We start from the raw sequence: 24,440 nt of genomic DNA on the forward strand, positions 1-24,440 counted from the left end.
TTTGAAAATGAAACCAAAAATTTTGGGAAAGGAATGACATTGATTTACATTTTACAAATCTCTTTTAATGCCTGGCTAAACAGAAGACTGCTAGATCCTCACTTGTGGTTCTGCACTCTAAATCATGTCGTACAGCCTCTTGAGAACTCCACAGTATACTTTTTAAAAAATGTTTATTTATTTTGAGAGAGAGTGCACACATGCACGAGAAAGAGCAGAGGAGGGGCAAACAGAGAATCCCCTGATACGGGGCTCCAACTCACTACCTAAGATCATGACCTGAGCCAAAATCAAGAGCTGGACGCTCAGCTGACTGAGCCACCTTACACAGGCACCCTACACAGTGGAAATGCAAGTGGAAAAGACAATAACATCTTAGTGTTATTATGAAAATCATTCTGACCTCGTTAAGCCTCAGAAGGGTATTGAGGGACTCCCAGGGATTCTTAGACACACTTTGAGAGCTGTGATTCCATTGTTGACAATATGCATCTTTGACTTATCAGTCCATCTTCAAAATAATCCACCACTTAACACATAAAGCCCTAATAACAATATACTTCCAAATCTCCAGTCTGTTTTTTTATGCAATTGTTTTTATATACTGTACATATATATGTGTGTGTATATATATATATATATATATATATATATATATATATTTAACTCTTCACATTATTTTTACTTTTTTTTTTAATGTTTATTTATTTTTGAGAGAGCGTGAGCAGGGGGACAGGGAGAGAGAGGGGGACCGAGGATCCAAAGCAGGCTCTGCGCTGACAGCAGCCAGCCTGATGTGGGGCTTGAACTCTTGAACCGTGAGATCATGACTTGAGCCGAAGTTGGATGTTCAACCGACTGAGCCACCCAGGTGCCCCAACACATTATTTTTATTTTAAACAGTTATTTTTGAAAGACTTTTTTAAATGAGAAAAAGTCTTTTCTATTTACTCACATACTGACTGTTTTCAGTGCTCTTGATTCTTTTCCATCTGTTACTTTCCTTTTTCCTGATGAACTTTTAGTTTCTTGTAGTGTAGGTCTGCTGGTGAGGAAGTCTCTTTGCTTTTGTTTATTTAGAGTGTTTTGCCTTCATTTTAAACTTTTTATTTTGAAAAGTTACAGACTCAGAGACTCACAAGAAGTTTCAAGGTGCACCTCAGTGGTTTCCCTTCTTGGGAATCAAGATTCTGAGCAGTCTGAAAACAGTTGTTTCATATATTTTGCCCAGTTTCTAGTTGGCTCACAGTAGGAGGTAAGCCCATTCATCATGCCTGGAAGTCTCTGCTTTGATTTTTCCTGGAGATCACAAGCAGCAATGGTTATGTAAATTCTGATTTTGCATTTGGCATTACTGTCAAGGACATTCCTATATCACTCACTATCCCCTACCTAACACATCACTTCAAAAATGAGTTATATAATACATAATATATAATAATTCCTATTTCTTTCTTTTGCTTTTTGCCCTGTCTGCAAGGAAATCAGTCAAGATTTGCAGTAGATCATCGCAGTTTTGTTGACCTAGAGGTGACATGTTTGCATTCTTGTTTTCCACTCATCTCTTTTTCCTTTTTATTCCTATTTTATTAATGTATTTATAAAAGCAGTAGCCTGCACCCATATAGCATATTTTGTTCTTTTCCTCTTCATTCCCTTTCCTGTATTAGGTTTTTTTTTTCTTATTGCAAGGAATAGAGAGAGACCTTGTGATTGCCTTTAAGTAATTGGAGTTTAAGGATTTACAGGAGAAGATGAAGATTAGACACTCAACAATATAGCCAGTTCTCATAGTAGAAAGAATCAGCTGTAGATCCAGGCCCCATGTCCCCCAGAAACTGGTGCCTTTGTTCCCTGTCCAGGTTTTCCTTGCTGACTCAGTGATTCTCATACTTATCTTTCTCTGTGACCAGTGCTTCTATTAGCTGTCTCACGTGTCTGTTCTCTCCTGGAGCCCTGCCTGTGTGTTGTCTCTCATTTTCATTACTAAAGCTCGCACTCACATTCCAAAGGAGAGTGTGTGACTGATTTACTTAAAGACCTATTGGTGCCAGGGTCAGCTCTTTAGGTCCTTAGCCAGCTGAGAGATTCTCTGTTCTTGGGTCATGTGCCACACTGAATTAAACAGGGTCATGTATAAAGTGTGAATCTAAGATTTCACGAGGGCCATCAGCATAGCAAGCACTCAGCATCTTCCATTCCTCCTCCATTCTAACAATTGATTGACCTGACTTACTAAGGACAGGTATTAGATTGGATTTCCACCAAAACTAGTCATCTATATACTTATAGATTAAGGTTTAGACGGACTGTTTATCTAATTCCCGAAATGTTAGGGTTTTTTCCTCTTACTTTCATTCTTAGATGAATTTCATTCTTAGGCACAAAACAAAGGACAGTCTTCACCACCTTTTAGCCACAACTTAAAATAAACCCATGGTACTGATTGTTGGTCCAAGAAAGCCCATCTGTTAGAGACTGTGAAGAGAAAATTCAAACATTTCCATTCTTGTTAGCATCTCTAAATTTGGAAGAAGAGATAGAAGCTATGAGCTGAAATAAGGTTCTTTGGATTATTAGCTCCACCTGGGTTTGAATCCTGGCTCTCCCATTTACTAGATGATAGATGGGTATCTTTTCTAGGCTTCAGTTTAATCACGAATAAAATGGAGATCATGGTATTTGCCCCATGTGGTGGTTAGGATTAGATGATAGGGTACGTGCAAAGCTGTTAGCAAAGTGCCTGGCACATAATAAATGCTTGATAAATGTAGTTTTCATTATCTCTAGATCATTAAGTCTTATTAATAATTAATGTTCCCATAGTCCATCAGTCAGTTCTTAGTGCTAAGGAAAACTAACATTTGTTGGTGCATGAGCTAAGACCTGATTATTGAGCCCTTGTTTACTTACCACTGTGTGAGGTAATGAGTATGCAAGTACACATATTGTGGTAGGATTCTTGCTTTCTAATTCCCAGTGTGAAATGTCAGTCCCAGAAAAAATTGTAAGGAAACTCAACTCGATGGTATTATATTGTTATTCAGGCTGTTACTAACTGTGTGACCTTGGGAAAATTGCTTCTCTATGTCTCAGTTCCTTCATCTGTGAAATGGGGAAAATACCTCATAGGATTATTGTAAGGAACAAATGAATTAATATATGTAAAGCTTGGGGCACCTGGGTGGCTCAGTTGGTTAGGTGTCCAACCTTGGCCCAGGTCATGAGCTCATGATCTCGTGGTTCATGAGTTTGAGCCTCGCGTTGGGCTCTGTGCTGACAGCTCAGAGCCTGGAGCCTGCTTCAGATTCTGTGTCTCCCTCTCTCTGTCTGCCCCTGCCCTGCTCACGCTCTGTCTGTGTCTCTCTCTCTCTCTCTCTCTCTCTCTCTCTCTCTCTCTCTCAAAAATAAGAAACATTAAAAAATATATATATATATATAAAGCATATATATATATATATATATATATATATATATATATAAAGCTCATAGGACAATGTCCAGTAACATGGTGAGTGCTATATGTAAGCTGCTGCTGCTAGATTTTGACTCCTAGCAGTTTAATACTTGAAGCCTTGGGCTTAATCGGCCACTTTTTCCTCCTTTTAGTTTAAAGTGAATAGGTTTTTTGTTTTTTTTTGTAATGTTTATTTATTTTTGAGAGAGAGTAAGCAAGTGCGTGTATGTGTGTGAGGGGCAAAGAGAAAGGGAGACAGAAGATCCAAAGTGGGCTCCTCCATGCTGGCAGCAGAGAGCCTGACGCAGGACTCGAACCCACGAACCATGAGATCATGACCTGAGCCACCCAGGTACCCCAAAAGTAAATGGGTTTCTTCATAGGAGGCTTATAGCATATCTTTAGCCTCTGTCATCAGGATAGTTTTATAGGCTGTAGCTGGTAAGAGATGAGTGAACTGAAGGACATGGTCCACAGATAATCTTGTTCCATTTTGAGATTGGACGCCACAATACCCATATCTTGCCAGCCATCCTTTGATGATGCTTTGGCAGGAAAAACATATCTTGAAATCCTTCAAAGCGGATTTTTCCCCTCACAGAGACATTTTTTTTGCCGGCCTAGAAGGATGGGGTGCTGGGATGTGAAAGTGGGATATGGGAAAGGCAATTTGAATTGAGACCTTTGATTTTAGTTTAACATCCAGCAGGCAAGGGATTTTCTAATCTAAAGCTACTTCCCTTCTTAAAGAAGAAACTCTTTTCTGGTTTATATTTCCTTCTCAAGAAGTGAGATTCATATGTTTTCTTCCCATATTAGTGAGATTGAACATCTTTTCATTATGTTTACTGATCACTTGTATTACTTTGGTGAATTGCCTATTTATGTCCTTTGACCTCTTTTATTATGAGGAGATTACTTCTGTAGAATAAGGGCATTAAAACTTTGCCGTATGTGTTTCAAAGATATTTTGCATTTTGTCAGTTGTCTTCTTTTACCCTTGGTTGTACTTTTTAATTTTAACTGCACAGAAGCTTGTGATGAATCTATAAATTTTTCCTGAAAAGTATCATCTCATTATGGTTAGAGAATTTCTGCTGAGTGCTGTAACACATATCTGAGTTTATGTGTAGACTGATCCACTTAATAAACATTTTTCCTTACAGAGAGGCGATCGATTGTCACATGATTTGAAGAGTCTTTGCAAACTAACATAGGCCTGTGGCTATAACACCTTAATAACAATAGTTACCACTTACAGCTTTGTGCCAGGCAATATGCTAAGTTTTTATGTGCTGTATTCCTAATATTCAACTTCATGCTACATATTATTGTCCATATTTCATAAATGGGTCAAGTGGGCCTAGAAGTTAAATGATTTGTTCAGGGTCTTAGAACTAGGTAGTGGCTGGATTGGAATTTTAATTTAAGTCTGCCTAACTTCAAAGTATATACTTTCTCTACATAGCTTGGCTTCTTGAGGCTTCAAATAAATTAGATTCGTCCTAAAAGTTAAGTAAATATCTTTTTTTTTTTTATTTAAAAAAAATTTTTTTTTCAACGTTTATTTATTTTTTTTTTGGGGGGACAGAGAGAGACAGAGCATGAACGGGGGAGGGGCAGAGAGAGAGGGAGACACAGAATCGGAAACAGGCTCCAGGCTCTGAGCCATCAGCCCAGAGCCCGACGCGGGGCTCGAACTCACGGACCGCGAGATCGTGACCTGGCTGAAGTCGGACGCTTAACCGACTGCGCCACCCAGGTGCCCCAAGTAAATATCTTTTATCAGAACTTGAAAAGATGGGCTGTAGCCTAGTTAAACTGCTTCCGGTTTCTGAGAGCACAATGAAGGCAATGAGAAGTATGTAAACTGGCCGAAAGAAAAGTCTGTACCGTCTAGGGCAGTGGTTTTCAAAGAGTGGTTCCCAGGCCAGCAGCCTCAGCATCACTTAAGCCTTTATTAGAAATACAAATTCTCAGGTCCCACTCCAGACCTACAGAATCAGAAAGTCTGGGGTTGGGCCCAGCTATCAGTTTTATAATACTTCTGGCTGATTATGATGCATGTTAAAATTTGAGAACCACTGGTGAAGGGAAATTATTTTATTCTCTCTAATCATAATTTCTGCTTTTGTGAGCTTCTCCTAAGTCTCAGCCCCTAAGTGCAAAATTAGCATTATCAGAAAAGCATAGAGTCAAACAGGAGCCAGTTTTGAGATCCGTTTAATGAGCATTTAAAGCAAGTCCACCTCACCGAGCCACAGTTTCCCATCTCCAAAGTGATGTTTTAAAAAAACTTTTTTAATGTGTATTTATTTGTGAGACAGAGACAGAGCACGAGTGGGGGAGGGGCAGAGAGAGAGAGGGAGACACAGAATTCGAAGCAGTCTCCAGGCTCCGACTGTCAGCACAGAGCCCGACATGGAGCTCAAACTCGTGAACCATGAGATCATGACCTGAGCTGAAGTCGGACGCTTAACCGACTGGGCTACCCAGGTTCCACCTCCAAAGTGATGTTTTAGTAACATCTATCTCCATAAGATAGTATGTAAAGCGCATAGCACCTTGCCAGTCTCCCAGATGGTTGAGAAATTGCCTCTAGCAATTTTTCTTGTTTAGCAAAAAGGCCCCACCTGCCTTCTATTCTCAACTTCTTTCTTTTTTTTTTTAATTAATTTTTTTCCTCCAGCGCTTTATTTTTTTTATTTAAAAAAAATTTTTTTTTCAATATATGAAATTTATTGTCAAATTGGTTTCCATAATTAATTTATTTTTGAGAGAAACAGAGCATGAGCGGGGGAGGGGTGGAGAGAGGGAGAGAGAAAGAATCCCAAGCAGGCTCTGCACTATCAGCGCAGAGCCCGATGTGGGGCTTGAACTCACAAACCATGAATGAGATCATGACCTGAGCCAAGAGTCAAACACTTAATCGACTAGGCCACCCAGGTGCCCCAACTTCTCTCGTTTCTTGAATGTATTTTGCTGTCTTGTATCTCTGAGCCTTTGTATTAGCTATTTCTCTTGGACACCCCCACCCCTACCCCTGTCTGCCTCACTAACTTCTAGAGATCCTTTTGATCCCTGCTTGTAGTTTACTTCTGGAGAGAACTTGCTCAAACCTCCACCCTCCAGTCTCTGCTCACATAGCAGCCTGTGTTTCTCCTGTCGCTGCACGTATCACAAATTTTGGAATTGCCTGTCTCCTTATATAAACTTAATTGAGGGCAGGTAGTGTCTTGTCTACTACCATATTCTAGGGACCAGTAAAGTTCCTCACACACTATAGGAGCTAATAAATGTTGAATGAATGGATGGTGGCTGTCATTATTGCCGCTGCTGCATCGTCATCGTCATCATCACCATCATCGTCATCATCATCATCACCACCACCATCTGAGAGCGAGCTTCCCTCTCTGGCTTATAGTTTTTGTGCTGACTGCTTGTGACAATCATAGATAGTATTAGGATCAGTGCCTGTTTTTTCTTTCCCTGAAAGCACGGGCTTTGACCTAGACTGATATGGTAGTTCATTGAGCTGCTTCCTAACCACGATCCCTCTGTGTCACAGGTGCCTTGGGGGAACTGTGCGCCTTGATGGGTCAAGTTCATCATGTGCCAAACCCAAAATGGCAGCATCCTTCGGACCTCACCATGCGGTGAGTGGGTGATGAGGAGGAGGGGGAGAAGGGTAGAATTTGGCCACGGGAGGAATGTGGTGGGGAATTGGGTGTAATTGTATAATTCCAGAGGTAGAAAAGAAGCGGTATGGTAGAGTAAGAACTGGACTGAAATCCAGGAAACGCGGGGTCGGGTACTAGCTTTGCAGTTTATAACCAGATGTATGATTCTGACCAAGTCACTCCATTCCTCTGGTCCTCACATCAGTAAAACTAGTATGTTGCACTAATTGACGTCCAAGGGTCTTTCTGTTCTGAAATCTTCTGGATTCTTGATGCAGGGTGGTTTTACACATCGATTCAGTGACTTTGATTCAGTTACAGAAACTTTGGAGTCATCTTTGACTTTCTCACCCCATATTCAGTCCATTAGCAAATCCTGTAAGTATATCCAAAACTTGACCATTTCTCATCATTTTCACTTGGACTGTTGCAGGTCTTCTAAATGGTCTCCCCGCTTCTGCCCTTGCCCATCTGCTATTCTCAACTCGGCAGCCAAAGAAATTCAGATTCTCTGCTCAAAACTTTCCATCTCACATTTCCCGCCCTCACAGTCCCCTATAAAGACCATGGCCTGACATTGTTAGCTCACCAACCTCATCTCCTACTACTCTTCCCCTTGCTCACTCTGTTCTAGTCACACTGGCTCCCTTGCTATTTTTCTAATATGTCACACGTGTTCCCACCCCAGGGCCTTTATGCTCAGTGTTTCCTCTCTAGTTGCCAAAATGATAGCAAATCTCAGAAAGACAGGGCAGTGTAATGGTTATTAGCTGAACTCAGGAGACAGGTATGAATTCAAATCCAGGCTCTTGTACTTACTCCACTTTATGACCTTGGGCAAGTTATTTAACCTGAGACTCAGTTTCCTTACCTGTACAAAATATTAATGAGAGTGCTTTTCTGGCAGGATTGTTATCAGCATTAAATGAGGTGAGGTATTTACAGAATTCAGCAAGTACTTGCATATAGGGCCAGATAAATGTCATAAGATGTTATAATTATTTTCAGTTCTGGCTACTCATAATCACCTGTGGAGATGTCTAAAAATACGGATGTCCAGGCCCTGACTCAAGGGATTCTAAATCATTAAGTCAGGGGTTGGGGTGGGGGTGTGGTGCAAGAATCTCAATCTTTAAAAAGCTTCCCAGGTGGTTATTAGGAAGAGCTGGGGTTGAGAACGAGCTCAGATTATCACACAGGGTCTTTTTCAGAAGTACAGCCTAAAGGACTGGGGGTGACTAAAGGAGAATCTCAAGAAACTTTGAGTCCGTGCTATTAATTATTCAGTCTCCAAACTTGCAATGTGATACTCACATGATGACTTACCTTCTCTGGGAATTTTATTCTAATTTTAACTGCTGAGTCCTGAGCAACCTTGAGCTGTGTCAGACAGTGAGGTCCTGTTGGAGGTACAAGCGTGATGCAGTGAAATACAGATCCTGTTCTAAATGTTTCCTGAGGGAGAGAATTTTTTTTTTTTTTTGCCTACTTGAGTGTTATTATACATTATGTATTAGGTTTTCTTAACATTTGTGTATGTGGCATATATCACCATAATACCTATGTGGCAATTTGGCTTTGGGAGTTGGAAGGAAATAGCACTTACATTGTGACTTTCATATAAATAAAATAGTACAAAGTTTCTAAAATTGTGAGGATTGAAATGTAAAATTAGTATCTGCTATCCAAAAGTAAAGATACTCTTCAAATAGTTGCCTAGGCCATTTTTTGTGTACAAATAGCCATTCCAGCCGAAACACTCATTTTTCCTGTTTTTATTTTCCCTTTCTCCTGATAGAAACTACGCTCGGTTCCGACAGAAACCCCTGCAAAGATACAGTCTGACTCAGTGGGTTGACAGGAACATGCGAAGCCACCATCGGTTCCAGCGTCTCCCAGATTTCCCACCGAGTCCATTGGTCTCACCCCATCAGCAGTGAAGGTCTCTATCCAGGGTCCTGTTCCAGGTCCTGTTCGGAGCAGCAGCTCATCTTCTGCTCTTTTGGGCTTTGTAGATTTTGAATTTTATTTTTCACGAGATTTTTATTTAAAGAACTTGCCACCTTTTGGAAATTCCCGTTGCTGACTTGAAATTTTTTTGTATAACGTCCTTCTTGTTGGTCTGTGTGCATGCGTTTAAGCACTGTTAAGTTTTTATTTTTTTTTATTTAAATTGAAGGTGACCACTAATTGAAAGCCAGCATCAAGCCAGAATACCTAGGCTCAGGCAAAGCACCCACCTCTGCACAGAGGTGAAGTCTACTTCTGGTGCCCAAAAGAAATCATCTTCTAATCTCCTGTAAGGAAGAGATTACCAGGCTGCAAGCCAGCATTAATTACTGCTAATGACTTATAAGAGGATATAAGTCACTTTTAACAACCCCTCTTACTTTTTTATTTGAATCTCTGAATACCTGTCAGTATTTTAAAGTCGGTAATCCAGCACATCTGAAGTAGGATGGAGCAGGACAAAAATCCTGTTGAAGGGACAAATTAAAAGTGTAAATCTTCTCTCTTTTTTGTACTTACTAGCCTCCTTTATTTATTTATTTTCTTTGCCCCCTGCCCCCATTCTTCATTAAATTTGTTTTGCACAATAGGTTTACAAATGTTACACATCTTAACTCTGACAGAAGACTGCTGACTAACCCTTGTTGATTTGTGGTCTTGAGACTGATTGTCTTCTCTTTTCTCAAGGATTTGCCTTCTTTTTCCCCAGTGACCACTGTGCTCCTTAAGTTCTGTTGGTGTGTTCCTGTATCCTGTTAGACATAGACATGCCTCTTAAGAGCAGCCTCCCTGCTCTCTTTATTAAAGAGCTTCCCACCCAGAGTCTTCACTCTAGGACAGGCCAGCAAACCAGTCCTACTGAGGTGTGAGTTGGTTTTCAGTTTCATCTGCTCAACTCCAACTTCAAGTGTGAGTTGAGGTGTTAGTCAGTGAGTCCATCATCCTGTGGGAGAGACTCTGGAGAGGCACTCTGTTGTCTCCATTAGTAGTTAACAAGAGGTGCCTTTAGCTTCCGGATGTTACCATCTCATTTGGTCAAACCTCTGATACACAGCTTGACAAAACTGATGATGTGGGTCTAATCAGTTGTGATTAAGCCTGTGCACGAAAGCATTACCTGACCTTCAGGTTTGGTATTCTACCTTAAGTTGACAGACTTTGTGCAGCCTAATGGATGTCAAGGAGTTCGTCATTCTTTCTATACAGCCAGCTCTAGACGTCTTTGGGGAGATTTTGCAGTCCGGCATTCACGCTACTGTTCACGCTCCGTGGAGGCTGGGCGTAGTCGCTGTGGCGCAGCCTGTGGTACCAGGCTAGCTGCCTCCTTCTGCTTTTGTTGTTCCATCGGCCCATCTCTGCACTCATCCTAAACAGCCTACCCGGCTTTAGAAAATGACTTGGGAAAAGTTCAGTCGTTCAAGCCACCAGTAAACTTAGATGGATGCCACTAAGTGTTTACTGTTTTTATCCAGGTGAGGAGTCTCTTCCTTGGACATTTGGTTTAGATTCTGGAACCAGATGCAAAGAAGTTCTGTTCAGAGCCAAGAGTCAAAATCGATTTCAGTTGGCAGAATGGACATTTACTCAATCAGTCACTTCTCCAGATTTCCCTAAATTAGCATGATGGAGTGAGACGAGCAGACATCCACCTTTGGAACCACAGCATAATAAAAATTAATTGTAGCTGGAGTAACTAGCACTGTGACTGTCTAGTTCTCCACAGTCGGCCCAAGGAGTGAAGGGACAGCATTTCGCTTTGGCTCATGTTCCTGCACTCCTGGTACAAGAGGGTTTAAGCCTGAATGTGTAATGGCAGCCTTGCCTTTGCCAAATCAAATGAGTGACGGGTTAACTAGAAAATGTGACAATCACATTTCCTCTTTGCTCAAATAATTCTGTTTTTCCAAAGCTTTAGCAGCTTAATTAAATCTGTTGGACTGGGGGAGGAGAGAACTGTTCTTTAGCGGTTAACATGGTATTCTTTAAGAAGAAAAAAACAAAGCCAAAGAAAACTCATTATCAGGCATGTTTGCCTTAAAGATGGTGGTGGGTAAAATCTGGAGTTTTAATCTGTATTTAAAGCTGCATATCTCCTATGTGGTGCTGGCCTCTCAGACTAGTATTTGGTGATGAGTTCTTGCTGTATTGTTTTATTGGAGTGACGGTTATGTGCATTTAACTGCCTACCTAGCTTTCTTCGTTCATGATGGCATTCTCACCACAGGGGTCTTGACAAAGAGTAAAAATGTGCTGTTTACATAGTTTACTTTTAAGAGCCTGAAATAACCTGTAGTTTTGCATCTAACACAGGCCTGATTTACTTGAGTTGTCGGGATCAATTATGAAACTGAAGTTTGGTGCCTCCTCTTTATCATGTTTTTTCCCTTGTAGCAGTTGTGTTTAATGTCATTAAAAAGAAATAAAAGTTCTTGTCGTGGCATATGTACTGTAGCCGTCTGTTGCAGGCTTTGAAGGAGGGTTCCTTCCTCTTTTGCGTGGGTAGGTTAGTGGGGTCTGGGCGGGGGTGGCAGTTAGTAGATTGTGGTACTGGGGAGGCGAGGGTGCGTGCTCCCTATTCTTTTGAGGGTAAATTACAGTGTTGAGAAAGGCGTTCCAGCAGTTCAGAAATGTTGAAATTGATTGGGATCTGCAGCTACATATAGTGCATGTCAGGAGCCTGACATAGAGAAAGCCTGAAATATCACTGTGCTGTTTTTGCAGAGGGGGAGACGGCTCAGCCCCATCACACAAGCGCTGCCTTACAGTCCTTCCCACAGCTATATGGTTGACCTCTGTATCAGTCTCTCCCGAGCCACTGCTGATTAAGGAGGACGCTGAGCTATCCCAGGACATTCTCCCTTTAAAAGGGATGTGGGAAACCAGAATTGATCATACAGAATTGATGGTTGTTCTTAATCCAGCTTCTCCAGAAACTGCTCCTGGAACTTGGATGAAGGTGGCATTAAGCGTGGGTAGTTGTGGGAGACACGACGTTCCTTCGATCCCTTTTGTGAGCCTAAGCTTCTTAGACTTGCCCCAGGAGACAGGATGAAGGCAGTAATAGCTTGTCACCTACATTAGCCAATGCTTTTAAAATCTCCCCTCATGCTGAGGAAATAAGTAGCAACACGTTGGGACAGGCTCTCTGTCCTGCTGTTAACGTAAGTTTTGTCTAGTGGATATTGTATAGTCCAGGCAAAAGCTTCAATATAAATTTGCTAAACACTCAGCTGTTTGATACATATCCATTTTGTTTCTGTCAGGTGGAGATCCCTTGTCCAGGGAGTTGCTTATTTCCTTTTTAGCACCGTGTCACTGCAGACATCAAAGGTTTCAGAGACGAGGCTGCATTCTCTGAAGTGATGATGTCCTTTACCCTTAGTTCATGTTATGTTATAGGAAATTGAGGGGGAGGAGAAATGGACCTTCTCTCAAAGGAATGGGGTCATTCTCTAGCCTATTTTGAGCTTTTACAGGAAGAAAAAAAACCCAACCACCTAAAACTAGAAAGCAGAGTTCCCTGCTTTTCTCAGAGCAAACAATTCCTAAGCTGGTTCTAGGGAATGCTTGCTTTGTATGTCAGGGCACCTGTCAGGAAAAAAATTTCCACTTGTCACAGGAAGTATCAGCTGGTCAGCAGTGGAATTCCTTAATGAACAAGCTCCTGCCTTGTCAGTCCTCTCCACCTGTCCTGTCCGATGACAACTGGAACATGCCACAGACAGAAAACCAGACCTTCCCCAGCACCCACTGAGAAGGGGGTGGGATGTGATCTCTTGGACAAGCTTTAAAACACTCCACTTGGTAGTCCTGAATCACTATCGTTCTCATTAAGGAACTATTGGTATAGGAGGAGCTCCTTCAACTTAGCTTCCGATGACACTTTGAGGGTTTGGGAACATTGTACTGATGGAGCTTGGTGCGGCTGGAGCGGGGCCGGGGCCGTGTCCCATTTATGGAAGCAATTCGTTCTTGGAGGCCACTTAAAAGCGAAATCCAAAAACTGTCAAATAGGTTTAAAGAGGGTGAGAAATAACAGCAGTCTGAAACATCACGTGACTGGGGTGGTGCAATATTACATATTTTTGTAAAAGGGCTGAATTAGCGTACCATGGATTCTAGAGGCGGCCACCCTGAAAAGCCTGGGTTGAAGGGACAGGATCAGAAAGAGCAAAGGACTCCTGCCCCACAGAAACACTCATGGTCCTTCCTCTCCCAGACCCTGGGGCTTCCCGCTTCCCGTTCTTACCCTTTTTGTTTTTGACACATAAGGAAACCACCCCCCAGAGAAGTAACTGGCCTGAGAGGTCACGTGGTGACAAGGCAGGTTCTCTGCCCTCCGTCCAGCATTGTCCAACATTCTCCCACAGGCCCTGCGTGGCCTGCGGGTCAGGTCTCCGTCTCCAAGAACTGGCTTACATCCATCCCAAGCTGTGAGGGATCTGCGGATCTAAGTGTGGTGAAGAGGGGACCCCAGCCCAAGTCATAGCTGTAGGTTTGTTTACTGTGCAATTTCGGCTGGTCTGAGAAAAGCTCAGTCGTAGAACGTGGGGTTTTTAGGGAGGTAACTAAAGAGAATGGGGTAAATTTATCTAAACCAGAAGTGTCCACTCCTCTCCCCTCCCCCTCAGACCCTCAGCCGACGTACTGCAGGCCCTGCTAAATTCCGTTAGCAGTGCCTTCCTGACCACCGACAGCGATCTGTATTTACCTGATGCCGACTTAGGGGCTTCTCCACCACAAGGCACCAGACAGGCACACAGGACCCAGGGCTTGGCAGGTACCTGTCTCTCAGGCTGGGGTTAGAGTTCTGGGTGCTAATAGATTTCCACTTTCCCACCCAGCCTTCAAGACCGGTCTTCCTCCTCTTGGAACCTTCCAGAACGTCTACCCTAAGTCCTGCTCACCTGACATTTTCTCTCCAAGCTCTTGCTGGCTCTGGACAAAAAGTATCTGAGGTGTCCCATTTACCAGTTTGCTTATTGGCTAATGGCATCATTACTCCACCTTTCAGCCTGCTGTTTGGGCTCATCATGACGTTCCTTGGACAGCCCCAAACAGCAAGCTGGGAATACTGCGCTGCAGCAGGCCGCTTCCGCAGCTCCTCTCCGCTCCCCTCCTCACCCTGGGGAGAAACAAGAACCACATTCCTTCGGGTAGGGGAAAACACCCAGCGCTGCCCAGAGGGGAAAACCCTTTGTTTTAAAAACTGAGCACCAGCCTGCATACCTAGGCGATGAGGCAGCCCGAGCCTGGATTTGGGGGCCTCAGTAATGGGATGATGGAGCAGCTATTTTCTCCTCCTACACGTGCACCCCCATCTGTTCGAGATTTCCCTTCCAACTCCAGCTTGGCTGGCAGGCATGTCCCTAAGAAGCTGCAGGCCAAAATGGAGAGAGAGAACCGACTCCCTCCTCCACACATCCTGACTTGCTGCCAATTGCCAGAAAAAGAGGGCAACATTTGGGCATTTACCAGAAGACAAGGATGTGCCTTTTCATTTGTCTTTTATTTTACATTTAAAAAGAGGTTATTGCTCTAACTGAATCAGAGGTAAGGACCTCTCCCCTAAGCAGCCTTGGCCTTGCAGTCCCATTCAGTAGGGATGGAAGTCACAAGACGATGAGTGGAGCCTCATGCCCTCCCATGAGGAAGCCCTTAGTATTGCTGACATCTGCCTTTCACCCTGTCTCTCCTCCCTCCCTGTGCTGCCACACCAGGGCGAAGCAGAGCAGTGGCTGGCCTAGCCACGAGAGCTCTTATAGACCGGATGGTGGGGCCGGTCTTTGGGTGATGGCTTTCAGCTCTCTGGCTTGGGGGCCACTGCTCTTACCATTCAGTGCAGCAGGTATTCACTGAGCGCCTACTGTGTGCCAGGCTTGTGCTAGGTGTGGTCCTCCCACATGCCCGTCCTTAGCCACCAATGGAAGACGCAGAGGCCCATCTCTTCCCACGCAGGCATTCAGCGGCTGTAACTTGCAGTCCTAGGGAAGAGTCTGCCTTCCCTTGTCAAGCACCATTTTTGTTTTGTTTTGTTTTGTTTGCCAGAAAGGGGCAGTGGAGAGAGAGACCTGTCACCTCACACCACTCAGGCTCTAGGGAAGGACATGAGGACCCTGGGTAGCTTTCACAGAACCCTGGATGAGATGGCAAGATATGGAGACCCCGGAGGCCAGGGCTGCTCTGTCTGTGGTAAATGGCTCAGGCCTGCCTTCTAGCAGCTTCCATTCCAGAGCGGGTGATTTAGCAGCCCCCAGGATGTCCCATGCGGACACACCTTTTCAGTCATGTAAGCCAACATTGTCACAATTCCAAGACTCTTCCTAAAGAAATGGGGCCAGTACCGTCCAGGTCTCTTTCCTACCTCGTCTTCTTAAGACTGCGGACTAATTATGTTAAGGGTCAAAATAAGGGCCAAAGAAGACAGAGGCTGCGGGCAACCAGCTTGGGGAATTCCTCTGCCCTCTGGAGTGAAGTCCTTCCGTCACATTTTCCAAAGAGACAAAACATAACATCTTACACACTCGCAAAGTTGTGCATCACACCACAAGTCCTTGATGGCTGGATCCAGGAAAGGCTTGCTGGCAGCCGTGCTCCTGCCCTGTGGCTTTCCTGAAGGCTCTCAGTCTGAAAGACACAGCTGAAGTCAGTCTAGGTGCTTGTCATCTCCCGGGAGCTCTGTGCATTGTCTCAAAGAGGAAGCCAGTCCAGAAGAGGTGAGGAGGCAGAAAGAAGGCTGTGTCTCATGCAGCTTTGCCTTTTCCAGAATGGGGCCAGGCCTTTTAGTTTTGTGGCTTGTTTATTTTTTGCAGATTTTGGGTTCACAGTTCGGTTTCCTTCAGCAGACTAGGATGGGGAAGAGTGCCAACGGTGCGGCCGGCTGTGCCTCCCCCCATCCGCAGTCCTCCCCGTCCGGGTGCCCATGGACCCGGGGACAGCAGAGAAGAAAAATGAAATCCTTCTCCCTGCAGACAGGCAGTCATGCTTCGATGATGTTCACCGAGGGCTTGTTTGGAAACTGGGAGGAAAAAAATGAGAGAAGCAGCCAGGGCTAATTGAATAGACTTCTTGCAAGGTTGGAACTAGAGAGAGGACACGAGAAGGAAGGGCTGCAGCCTAAAACCCAGGCTCTCGTCCCGCGTGGAAGGAAAGGAGTGGCCCTGCCCGCGTGCCTCGTCTCTCTGCCTTCTTAAACCCAGCCTTCGGCCTCACTCGCTTAGTGGCCAAGACTGGGTGCTGGGCCCTCGGCCCCAGGCCCCCTGTCCACCCCCGGCAGGGCCATCCCGCCGGCCGTTTCTCGCGCATCCTGCGGACCTGCCTCTGAGCGCAGCCTCAGCCACTGACATTGTTGAGGTGCTTCTGGAGATGGGGGTTAAAAAGAGGCTTCAGGAAAACGCAGCAGAAAGAGAGAAGCCAAGAGAGAGGACAGTAAGCCAGGGGGTGTGAGGAGATGGAGGGAGGAGATGTGGAGAGGGCCAGATGTTTGTTGGATAATCATCGTCAGAACCATGACATCTCTCACTTCTCCACCGTCTCTTCTGAGCTGCTCAGAGCGAGCACTGAAAAGGTTCTCATATCTGTTTTGCAGAAGAGGAAACGAAGGTACAAAGAGGTGAAGTGCCTGGTCAAGGTCACACAGCACAGCAGGAGCAGAAATGGGCCTAGAACCCCCTATTTGCGTGGTCCCACACCAACCGAGAATTCTGCCCTCCCCGGTCACCGCATCTGTTTAACCCCGCTGGCCCCTACAGAAGGTCCACAATCGATGTGCTATGTCCCGTGTGTCACACAGGCAGTGGCCAAGCGTGGCCCTACCCAGCTGCAGCCACGCTGGGACCCGAGCTGAGCCCAGGGGCTGCCCACCCAGGTCCAAGACTCCCTCTCACCTTGCTGCGGAGAAGACCTCCGCCCTGGTGCTCTGGTGTGCTGGTTTCCGACGCACTCTTGGTCTTCTCCTTGTTGTTATTGGGTTCGTTGTCCTTGATAATGTCATACTGGCGGCAGAAGAGGGCGATGACGCCTGGGAGGGGGGCAAGAGAGAGCAGTGAGAGGCCAGAGCTCGAGGCCCGCCTGCCCGCTTCATTCCCGCTGGCATCTGCTGGGCCCCTGTTAGATACTGAGCTCCAGATGGCCTCTCCCCTGCACCACTGCACCTGTCCCCCACTAAGCCAACCCCTTTGCTGCCGCTGGGCTGATCTTCCTTTGACACTCATCTGATCCCACCTTCCCCGCATTCAACCTCGGACAGCTCCCTTTTCCCCTTAGGGGAAATAGAAACCGTAACATTCGCTGAGCACGTGCCAGGCCCCGTGCAGTATGCACTGACTCGGCCGATGCCACCGTCCTCACAGCGCTGGGAGGGTACCTGTAATTACCCTCCCCAGGTTACCAGTGAGGACGCCGATGCAGAGCGCCTCGGCACCTACTCCAGGTCCTGCGGTGGCGGAGCCGGGATGCACACTCCAGGGCCTGCGCTCTGCTAGATGTTCATTGTTAGCAAACGAATAAGACGTGAACGTCATAGTTTTTGAAAGTCAGATACTATTAAGGCAGCCAACTCCAGTGCTGGTAGGTGTCTTCTCCATTTTTACCTCTGTGTTTTATTTATAGTGCTATTTCTTGATCTGTTTTAGATACTATCTTTTGACTTTCCACCATGGTAGATACCCCGCTTCCTTCCCCACAATCCTAACAGAATCACATCACAATCTTGGGTTAGTTCACCATGTTTATATTGTTACGGTTATCTAAATACTGTCTGTGTCCAGTCTAATAACACACCATAAACCTCTTTTGTAAAATCTTTTGTGTTTTTTGGTCCTTTTTCTACAAGTGCCTGTTTTTTTTTTTTTTTAAGTTCTTATTTATTTTGAGAGAGAGAGAGAGAGATAGCTCAAACAGGGGAGGGGGCAAAGAGAGAAGGAGAGAAAATCCCAAGCAGGCTCCAAGCTGTCCGCGCAGAGCCCGACATAGGGCTTGATCTCATGAACTGAGAGATCGTGACCTGACCCGGAATCAAGAGTCAGACACTTAACTGACTGAACCACCCAGGTGCCCTACAAGCACCTGTTTTTTGATGTGCCTACAGAACATTTTTTCCAAACACTTCTCAATACAGCCTGTCCTCTCAACCACCATGCTAATGCTGATTTGGCATGGTGTTCGAGTCCCTCAAAACAGACTCCAGCCTACTTTAGAGCCTCACCGTCCTTTACTGTCCCCTTTCTACCTTCTCTCTTGGGTCACAGCTGCACTGAGCCAGACTGAACTCAATTTGTTTCTTCTACACACTGTCATCAGAACACTGTTCCTTTTATTGGCTGCCTGGTGAACTCCTATTCATCCTTCAAAGCTCAATCCCCATGTTTCCTCCTCTCTGTGTTCTTCCCGATTTCTACTCCTAGCCCCAGAATTAATTCCCTCTCCTCTGCCCTCATGTGATGGCACTCATCACACTGAGTCACAGTTAAGTATGGGCCTCCCAGACCCGGTTCCTTGCAAGCCCAGGGCTCTCCTTAGTCACGACTATAGTACTACTATCTGGAATGGGATGGCCGTTCAGAAAATGCTGGTTGAGTTAAGTACAAAGATGACGTTTGTTCTTTATCCTCAGGTAGCTCACAGACAATTGGGAAAAGGGAGAGACATGAGCCCAACTACCTCATCTAAGAAAAGCTAAAGAGAGGGAAAAGCAGTGCATTGTGGGAACAAGATGCAAGATGGCCATTCTAATGGATGGACTGGAGACCCAGCAACCCAGAAGGAGGCATGAATGCTGCAGCCAAGGCCAGAAGGCAAAGGGGCTGTGGATGCGTCCACCCCAGGAGCCTGAACTACTCCTGAGGGAGGGAAGGCCAAGTGCTCCAAGGCAGCTCTCAATCTACTAAGTTTTTTTGTGAGAGGTCAGATCTGGCCCCCAGAGCAGGACTTTGAGGCTTCTCATGTTATCTCTCAGCTGCCTCCAAGCCCCCACCCTTCGCTCCTGTGAGAGAAGGGGTCTGGCCAGGGGCCTTCATTTCCCAGAAGTCGAGTGAATTAGAGCTTGGGGAGGCAGACTCACCGGCCCACATGAACAGGACCACCACGATGATCAGCACCTCGCCGGTTCTCAGCTGTTGGCTCCTCCCCATCTCCTTCATGGTCACTTCATCTGTGAGGAGGGGGACACTAGGTCTGAGGCTCCGTTCATTCCCAGCCACCCCTCTAGGGCCAGGCCCAAGACCTTAAGTGCTCATTTCTATAGGTGCCCAGATATCTAACAAAAAGAGATTTGAGAACATGCCGATGGCTCCTTGGGGCAGCAGCAACAGGGCCTTGACCCAAAGCTGAGAAGCTATATCCTCATTGTTTGGGGACTAAGGTCCCCCTGGGGACCTCCTCCCTCAGGTACTGCTTTACTAGGCAGCAGGGTGTGGGCAGTGGGGGAGGAAACGGGGTTGGCGCTTTCCTCAAGCCTCACCCCGCACCCCCCCCCCCAACAGTGCCCTGGGCCTGCCTTTGTTCTTGGCCGCCATCTTCTCAGCCTCACGAGGGGTCTTGAAGAGCACTGGCTCGCTGGCTGGGCTCTGGCCCTGAATGGAGATGGCCTGCACGTGCACAATGTACTCGGTGTCCTCTTCCAGGTCCCAGAGGGCGCACGAGCGGGTGGTGGTGTTCACCTCCTGGATGAAGCGCAGCATCCGCACGTCCTTCTTCTGCCAAGGAAAATGCCAGGCCCGCTGCTGTCAGCGCCCCGTCACCGACCCCACTCTGCCCACCTCTCTGGCGGTGACATGGGCTCACCCAGCTACCATGCTTTTATAAATAAAGCCTTTACACACATAAGCTTCCTCCCCGATCCCCTCACCTCCGCAGGGAGCTATCGTTATCTCTGTTTCCAGATAAGGAGACTGGGTGCTGAGAGGTTACAGAAGTTGCCCAAGACCGTCTCCCCAGTGAGAACTTGAACCGGGCCCCAAACCTCGGTCTTATGTTTAAGATCAAAACCAGGCTCTTGATTCCCAGATTCCAGTCAAAGGCCCCTGAGCCCTCCTTACTGATCCGTTCCCCGCTGGGGTCCCCATTCCAAGCCATATGTGCAATTCTTCTGCCTGTCCCTCTTGCTCCTTGTTCCTTTCTATTTCTGCACCCCCTCCCCCCCATCCCCTGCTACTATCTTGATGTGTTCTTCCCTCCCAGACCCTCAAGGGTTACCTGCTGAGAGATGGCAAATCCGATGACAACCTCATCCTCCAGGACGTCCCAGCTCACCACTGCAGAGTTGGCCTTGAGGTGCCTGACAGTGACATTCACTGGGGCCGAGGGGCTGTCTGGGGGTGGGGAGGCACCTGAGCCTGAGCACCCCCTGCTGTGGGGCCCAGGCCCACTGTCTCATAAGTGGAAACCTGGGGAAGGCCACACAGTGGGGAAGGAAGAAAGCAAGGCCTCCATGGGGCTGGCACATCTCAGTTCATCAGTGGTTGAAGAGCCAGGCCTGAGAGGCCCCAGGCTCCTCATGTCCAGGATGGGAGTCCCCACTGGTCACACTGGCCCGATCAGCAGTCCAAGTTAGAACTGACGGGCCTGGGCTAGGGCCAGATCTAACGGAGGAGTGGAAAGAGGTTGGGGGGGGGGGGCGCTGGTAGGGCGGGGGGGAGGCATAGGTGGCCAGGGTTGCAGGTGCTGAAAGTTAGTCTGATGAAAAGCAGTCAAAAGGATTCCCAGTCCAGTGCTCTTTCTCTAATACCACATTGTCAAGTGACCTTGAGGGAAGGAGAAAGACCCAGAGGTCGAGAAGAGCCAGGCCAGGGTGAGCCCTGGGTTGGGACTGAGGATCACAAGAGGAACCCCCAGTATTGTAGTGACCCAGGATCCAGACAGAACGAAGCCCGGGGAGGGGTCTATCTAGGTGAGCCTCTTCGCCACATTCTGCCAGCCTCGAGAGGCAGGTAGGGAGGTGGCAGGGGAAGACGGGGTCACGCAGAGCACGTTCTCTCGGGAGAGTCAAGAGTACGGGTGGGTCAAGTCTTCTGGATATGGGAAAAGGGTGAGAAGGGGGCAGTCAAGAAGGGAGAGTGACAGGATGGTGGAGGTCAGGGAAGGAAGAACCTCTCTAGGAGAGGGGCCGTGAGTCACACAGCCTCTCTGTCTCCCAAGGGGCAAGTGCTGCAAGGGGGACACCTGGCCCTGACCAGCACCCTTCACCCCACAGAGGGGTGGACCTGAGGCCCAAGGGGCTGGGCCTGGGGCGACAAAGCCAAAGTGAAGATAGAGACAGAGGGACACAGACAGGTGGCGGCAGACACAGAACCAGAAAACAGACAAGTGGGCTATCAGAGACAGACGTAGAGAGGAAGCAGAGAGAGAGAGAGAGAGGGAGAAAGCACTGAGCCACAGAGAGATGGGTAGAGGGACAGATGAGCGAGGCGCCAGAAGCCAAAGGGACAGATACAGAGCCTGGGGAGAGCCTGGGCTGGGTTAGGATGAGGCCAGCACACGGGGCAGGCCAGACAGTGACTGCAGTAGGCTCAGGGGTCCATCCCGCCCACCCAGAGCCCTAGGGTGCCAGTCCCCATCCCCCTCACACATGCTCACGCAAACTGGGACCCCATCCTGCTCCGACCTGCAGAGTTGTCCTGCAGGGCTTTGGGGACAGGGAGGGAGGCCCAAGGTTGGGGGACTGGTGTCCTCGGCTGCTCCCCGGGCCAGAGAAGGGAGCTCAGCTCAGGCACCTGAGGCAAAGGCCTGGGGTCAGGGCAATGGGATGAGGGGACCGGGGAATCGCAAGACCCTAGACCCCAAAGACCCCAGGGCTGGGGTGGTGGGCAGGGGGGGGGCAGGGGCTGGAGGACGGGCCTGGGGGTCAAGAGGTGGGGAAGAGGCCGGGGACAGGGAGGCAGGAAGGGCCCCGAGGACTCCCGCCCGCCCGCCCGCCCGCCCCGCGCCGAGCCCCCCGCCCGGGCCCCCTTACCCGCCTGCACCAGCGCGAGGCAGACGCAGCCCAGCCACAGGCGGAGCGCGGCGCGGGGCGGCCCGGGGCGCATGGCGGCTCGTCCGGCCGGCCGGCCCGGGGCGGCGCAGGGGGACGCGGCTCCGGCGCCCGGCGGCCGCTGGCGCTCGCGCTGCGGCCCGCGGCCCGCCCGGCCCGGCCGCCCCGCGCCGCCCCGCGCCGCCTGCATGTCGGCTCCGCGGACAGCGACTCCCGCGCGGCGGCGGCGGCGGCGGCGGCGGCGGCGGCCGCGTCCACGTCGGGCGCCCGGGGGGCGGGGCGCCCCCGCTGCGGGGAGAGGCGCGGGGCGGGGTGAGGGCGGAGGGCGCCCCCACTCCCGCCCCCTCCCGGCCCGCCGGCTGCGCGGGGCTCCCACCGCTCGCCCGCGCGCAGCCCCTGTCCCCCTCCCCCACCCCCCCCAGCACACGGCCCGACCTGGCCCCTGCCCTGCCCTTCCCCAGGGAGAGGGAGGACGCGCGCCCCGAGACGCATATCGGTGCCCCCCAACCCCGCCGTGGCCCGCCCTCCCTCGGCCTGGGGGTCCCCATCCCTCACCCCAGACCGGAGGCCTCGCAGGCCTGGACAGACGTGAGCCGAGGGGAGTGTCACAACAGGGACTGGGGGGCCTAGAGTGCCTAGTAGGCGCTGGGGTGCATTCAGTAGGTGCTCAGCGTTTCACCGTGGCGGAGAAGAGGGTGCTCCGACTCACTGGAGACCTAGCTCTGTGACCCCGGCCGGCCAGTCTTTCCCCCTTCTTTGGACCTCCATTTTTTATCTCCATGAGAGTAACAGCCCGCACCTACTAGGTGCCAGACACTGTGCCGAGGGCTTGACTTGCGCGATGCCCCTTGCTTCTCACTGAACCCCTTAAGGAGTGCTCTGCGGCCCCCGTTTTGCACAGGAGACTGCAGCTCAGAGGGGTCACTTGACTTGCCCCAGGACTCACAGCAGAGCCAGAATTTGAACACAGGCTGATCTGACTCCCACACGTGTGCTTGACTCGATTGTCTCCCCACCCGGAGTGAACTCACCCACCCTACCATCCCTGAGATCCTACAACTTGCCTGTGCTAGCTACTCCCCAGCCAGAGAACAATCTGGAACAATCTCTTCCCAAGAGCGGGTGAGGGAAAAGTAGCTCCAGCCCCCTCCCCCACCATTCTAGCCTGGCTGAGTGCTGTGAGCAGTGAGTGAGCTAATGACTCTAAAGTGCAGGGGGCTTTGGAGACTTGGCAAGTAACCACAGTTAATAAAGGGCCATGGATGGCTCCTTCCTCACCACCCTGGGGACACCCATATGCCTCCTGCTCTCTTCTGCCCAATCTACCCCTTTTCTTTTCCTGAAGAGGCAGAGAGCTGCCTTTGCCCTGCACCTGCTACCCTCTCCCTAACAAGGGGACCTCTGGAACAGTAGGCCTCGAGGGAAGCCCCCCACCTTGTGGCACTCTCCACCCTGAGTCCCAATCAGAGAAACAAGGTTGAGGAGGGCGGCATAGACCAAGACCCTAGGCCCCTCAACAAGGAGGGGGTCCCACATCTCCAAATGAGTCTCTCTCCACCACTCCGAAATTCCACCGTTGGGGGGCATTCCTTTGGGTCTTAAAGACCTTCTGGTCTTCCCCCAGGCTCCAGGGGAAGAGCTAATCCTTTTTTGAAAAGGGCCACTTTGCAGTTATCCCACAGAAGGTCTTCGAAATCCCCCTCCACCCACCATTTTAGATGGACAAACTGAGGTCCAGAGATGGAAAGAGCTCCCCGAAATTCACACAGTGGGTCAGGAGGAGCAATGGAACTTTCCTCTCCTAATGCCCACCCCAGGACTCCTTGCTGACCCTCAAGCTTCTGTGGGTCACTAGGATAGGAGGGGGCTCAGGGATTCTTACTGAGAGCGAACTGAACTGGCCAGCCCATCAGTACCGCCAGACTTGCTCTGCTTGGCAGACTGAAACCCCCCAGCCCCATCTGCTTCCTCAGCCACATACCTTGCGCTGGGGTGAGCTTCAGTTGGGACCTCCACCTGTTTGGGGCAGGAGCCAAGGAACCAAAGCACCTCTATCTCCTTTCTCCTCTCTTCTCTCCTCTCTCTCCCCCCAGCAGCTGCTTCTGCCCCACCCCGCCTGGCGCCGCCCCACCAGCTGCAGCTTGGCCCCTGGGGACCCCCCTCACCCACCAGGCAGGAAAAGACAACCCGGGGCCTGCAGGAGCAGCTGGAGTCTCCTTAGGCCTCATCGCAGGAGCCAGCAGGAAGGAGAGGGGTCAGTTAGAGGTCACAGAGTTTTCTCCTGTCCCTGATGGGGAGAAAAGGCGAGAAGGGAGAGGGTCCTGGT

At 48.7% G+C, this 24,440-nt stretch overlaps 2 protein-coding genes across 12 annotated transcripts in view; one reads left to right on the forward strand and one right to left on the reverse strand.

Moving 5' to 3' along the window:
* S100PBP (S100P binding protein) overlaps positions 1–11,589 on the forward strand; it is a 47,929-nt gene extending 36,340 nt beyond the window's left edge. For 9 of the 10 annotated variants that reach the window (XM_019836604.3, XM_023258423.2, XM_019836603.3 and 6 more), the window contains 2 exons: positions 7,026–7,113; positions 8,936–11,589. In XM_019836604.3, the coding sequence (XP_019692163.1) occupies positions 7,026–7,113; positions 8,936–9,077 (230 nt within the window). In that variant the 3' untranslated portion in view covers positions 9,078–11,589. The remainder of the gene's footprint in view (positions 1–7,025; positions 7,114–8,935) is intronic. The other variant, XR_006584134.1, reaches the window with a different exon arrangement.
* Positions 11,590–14,637: 3,048 nt separating this feature from the next.
* FNDC5 (fibronectin type III domain containing 5) lies at positions 14,638–22,217 on the reverse strand. Of its 2 annotated transcripts, none has more exons than XM_023258424.2 (6): positions 22,097–22,217; positions 20,341–20,456; positions 19,643–19,841; positions 19,208–19,297; positions 17,034–17,167; positions 14,638–16,165 (listed from the first exon to the last, which is right to left on the reverse strand). In XM_023258424.2, exons 1-6 carry the CDS (start codon positions 22,167–22,169, stop codon positions 16,127–16,129), a joined length of 651 nt encoding a protein of 216 aa, XP_023114192.1. In that variant the 5' UTR covers positions 22,170–22,217; the 3' UTR covers positions 14,638–16,126. The 2 variants fall into 2 exon arrangements, with proteins under 2 accessions (XP_023114192.1, XP_023114193.1); XM_023258425.2 differs by having other exon boundaries at positions 14,638–16,724.
* Between the last annotated feature and the right edge of the window lie 2,223 nt (positions 22,218–24,440).

The sequence above is a fragment of the Felis catus genome, chromosome C1 (genome assembly GCF_018350175.1).
Source record: "Felis catus isolate Fca126 chromosome C1, F.catus_Fca126_mat1.0, whole genome shotgun sequence".
Classification (NCBI taxonomy): domain Eukaryota; kingdom Metazoa; phylum Chordata; class Mammalia; order Carnivora; family Felidae; genus Felis; species Felis catus.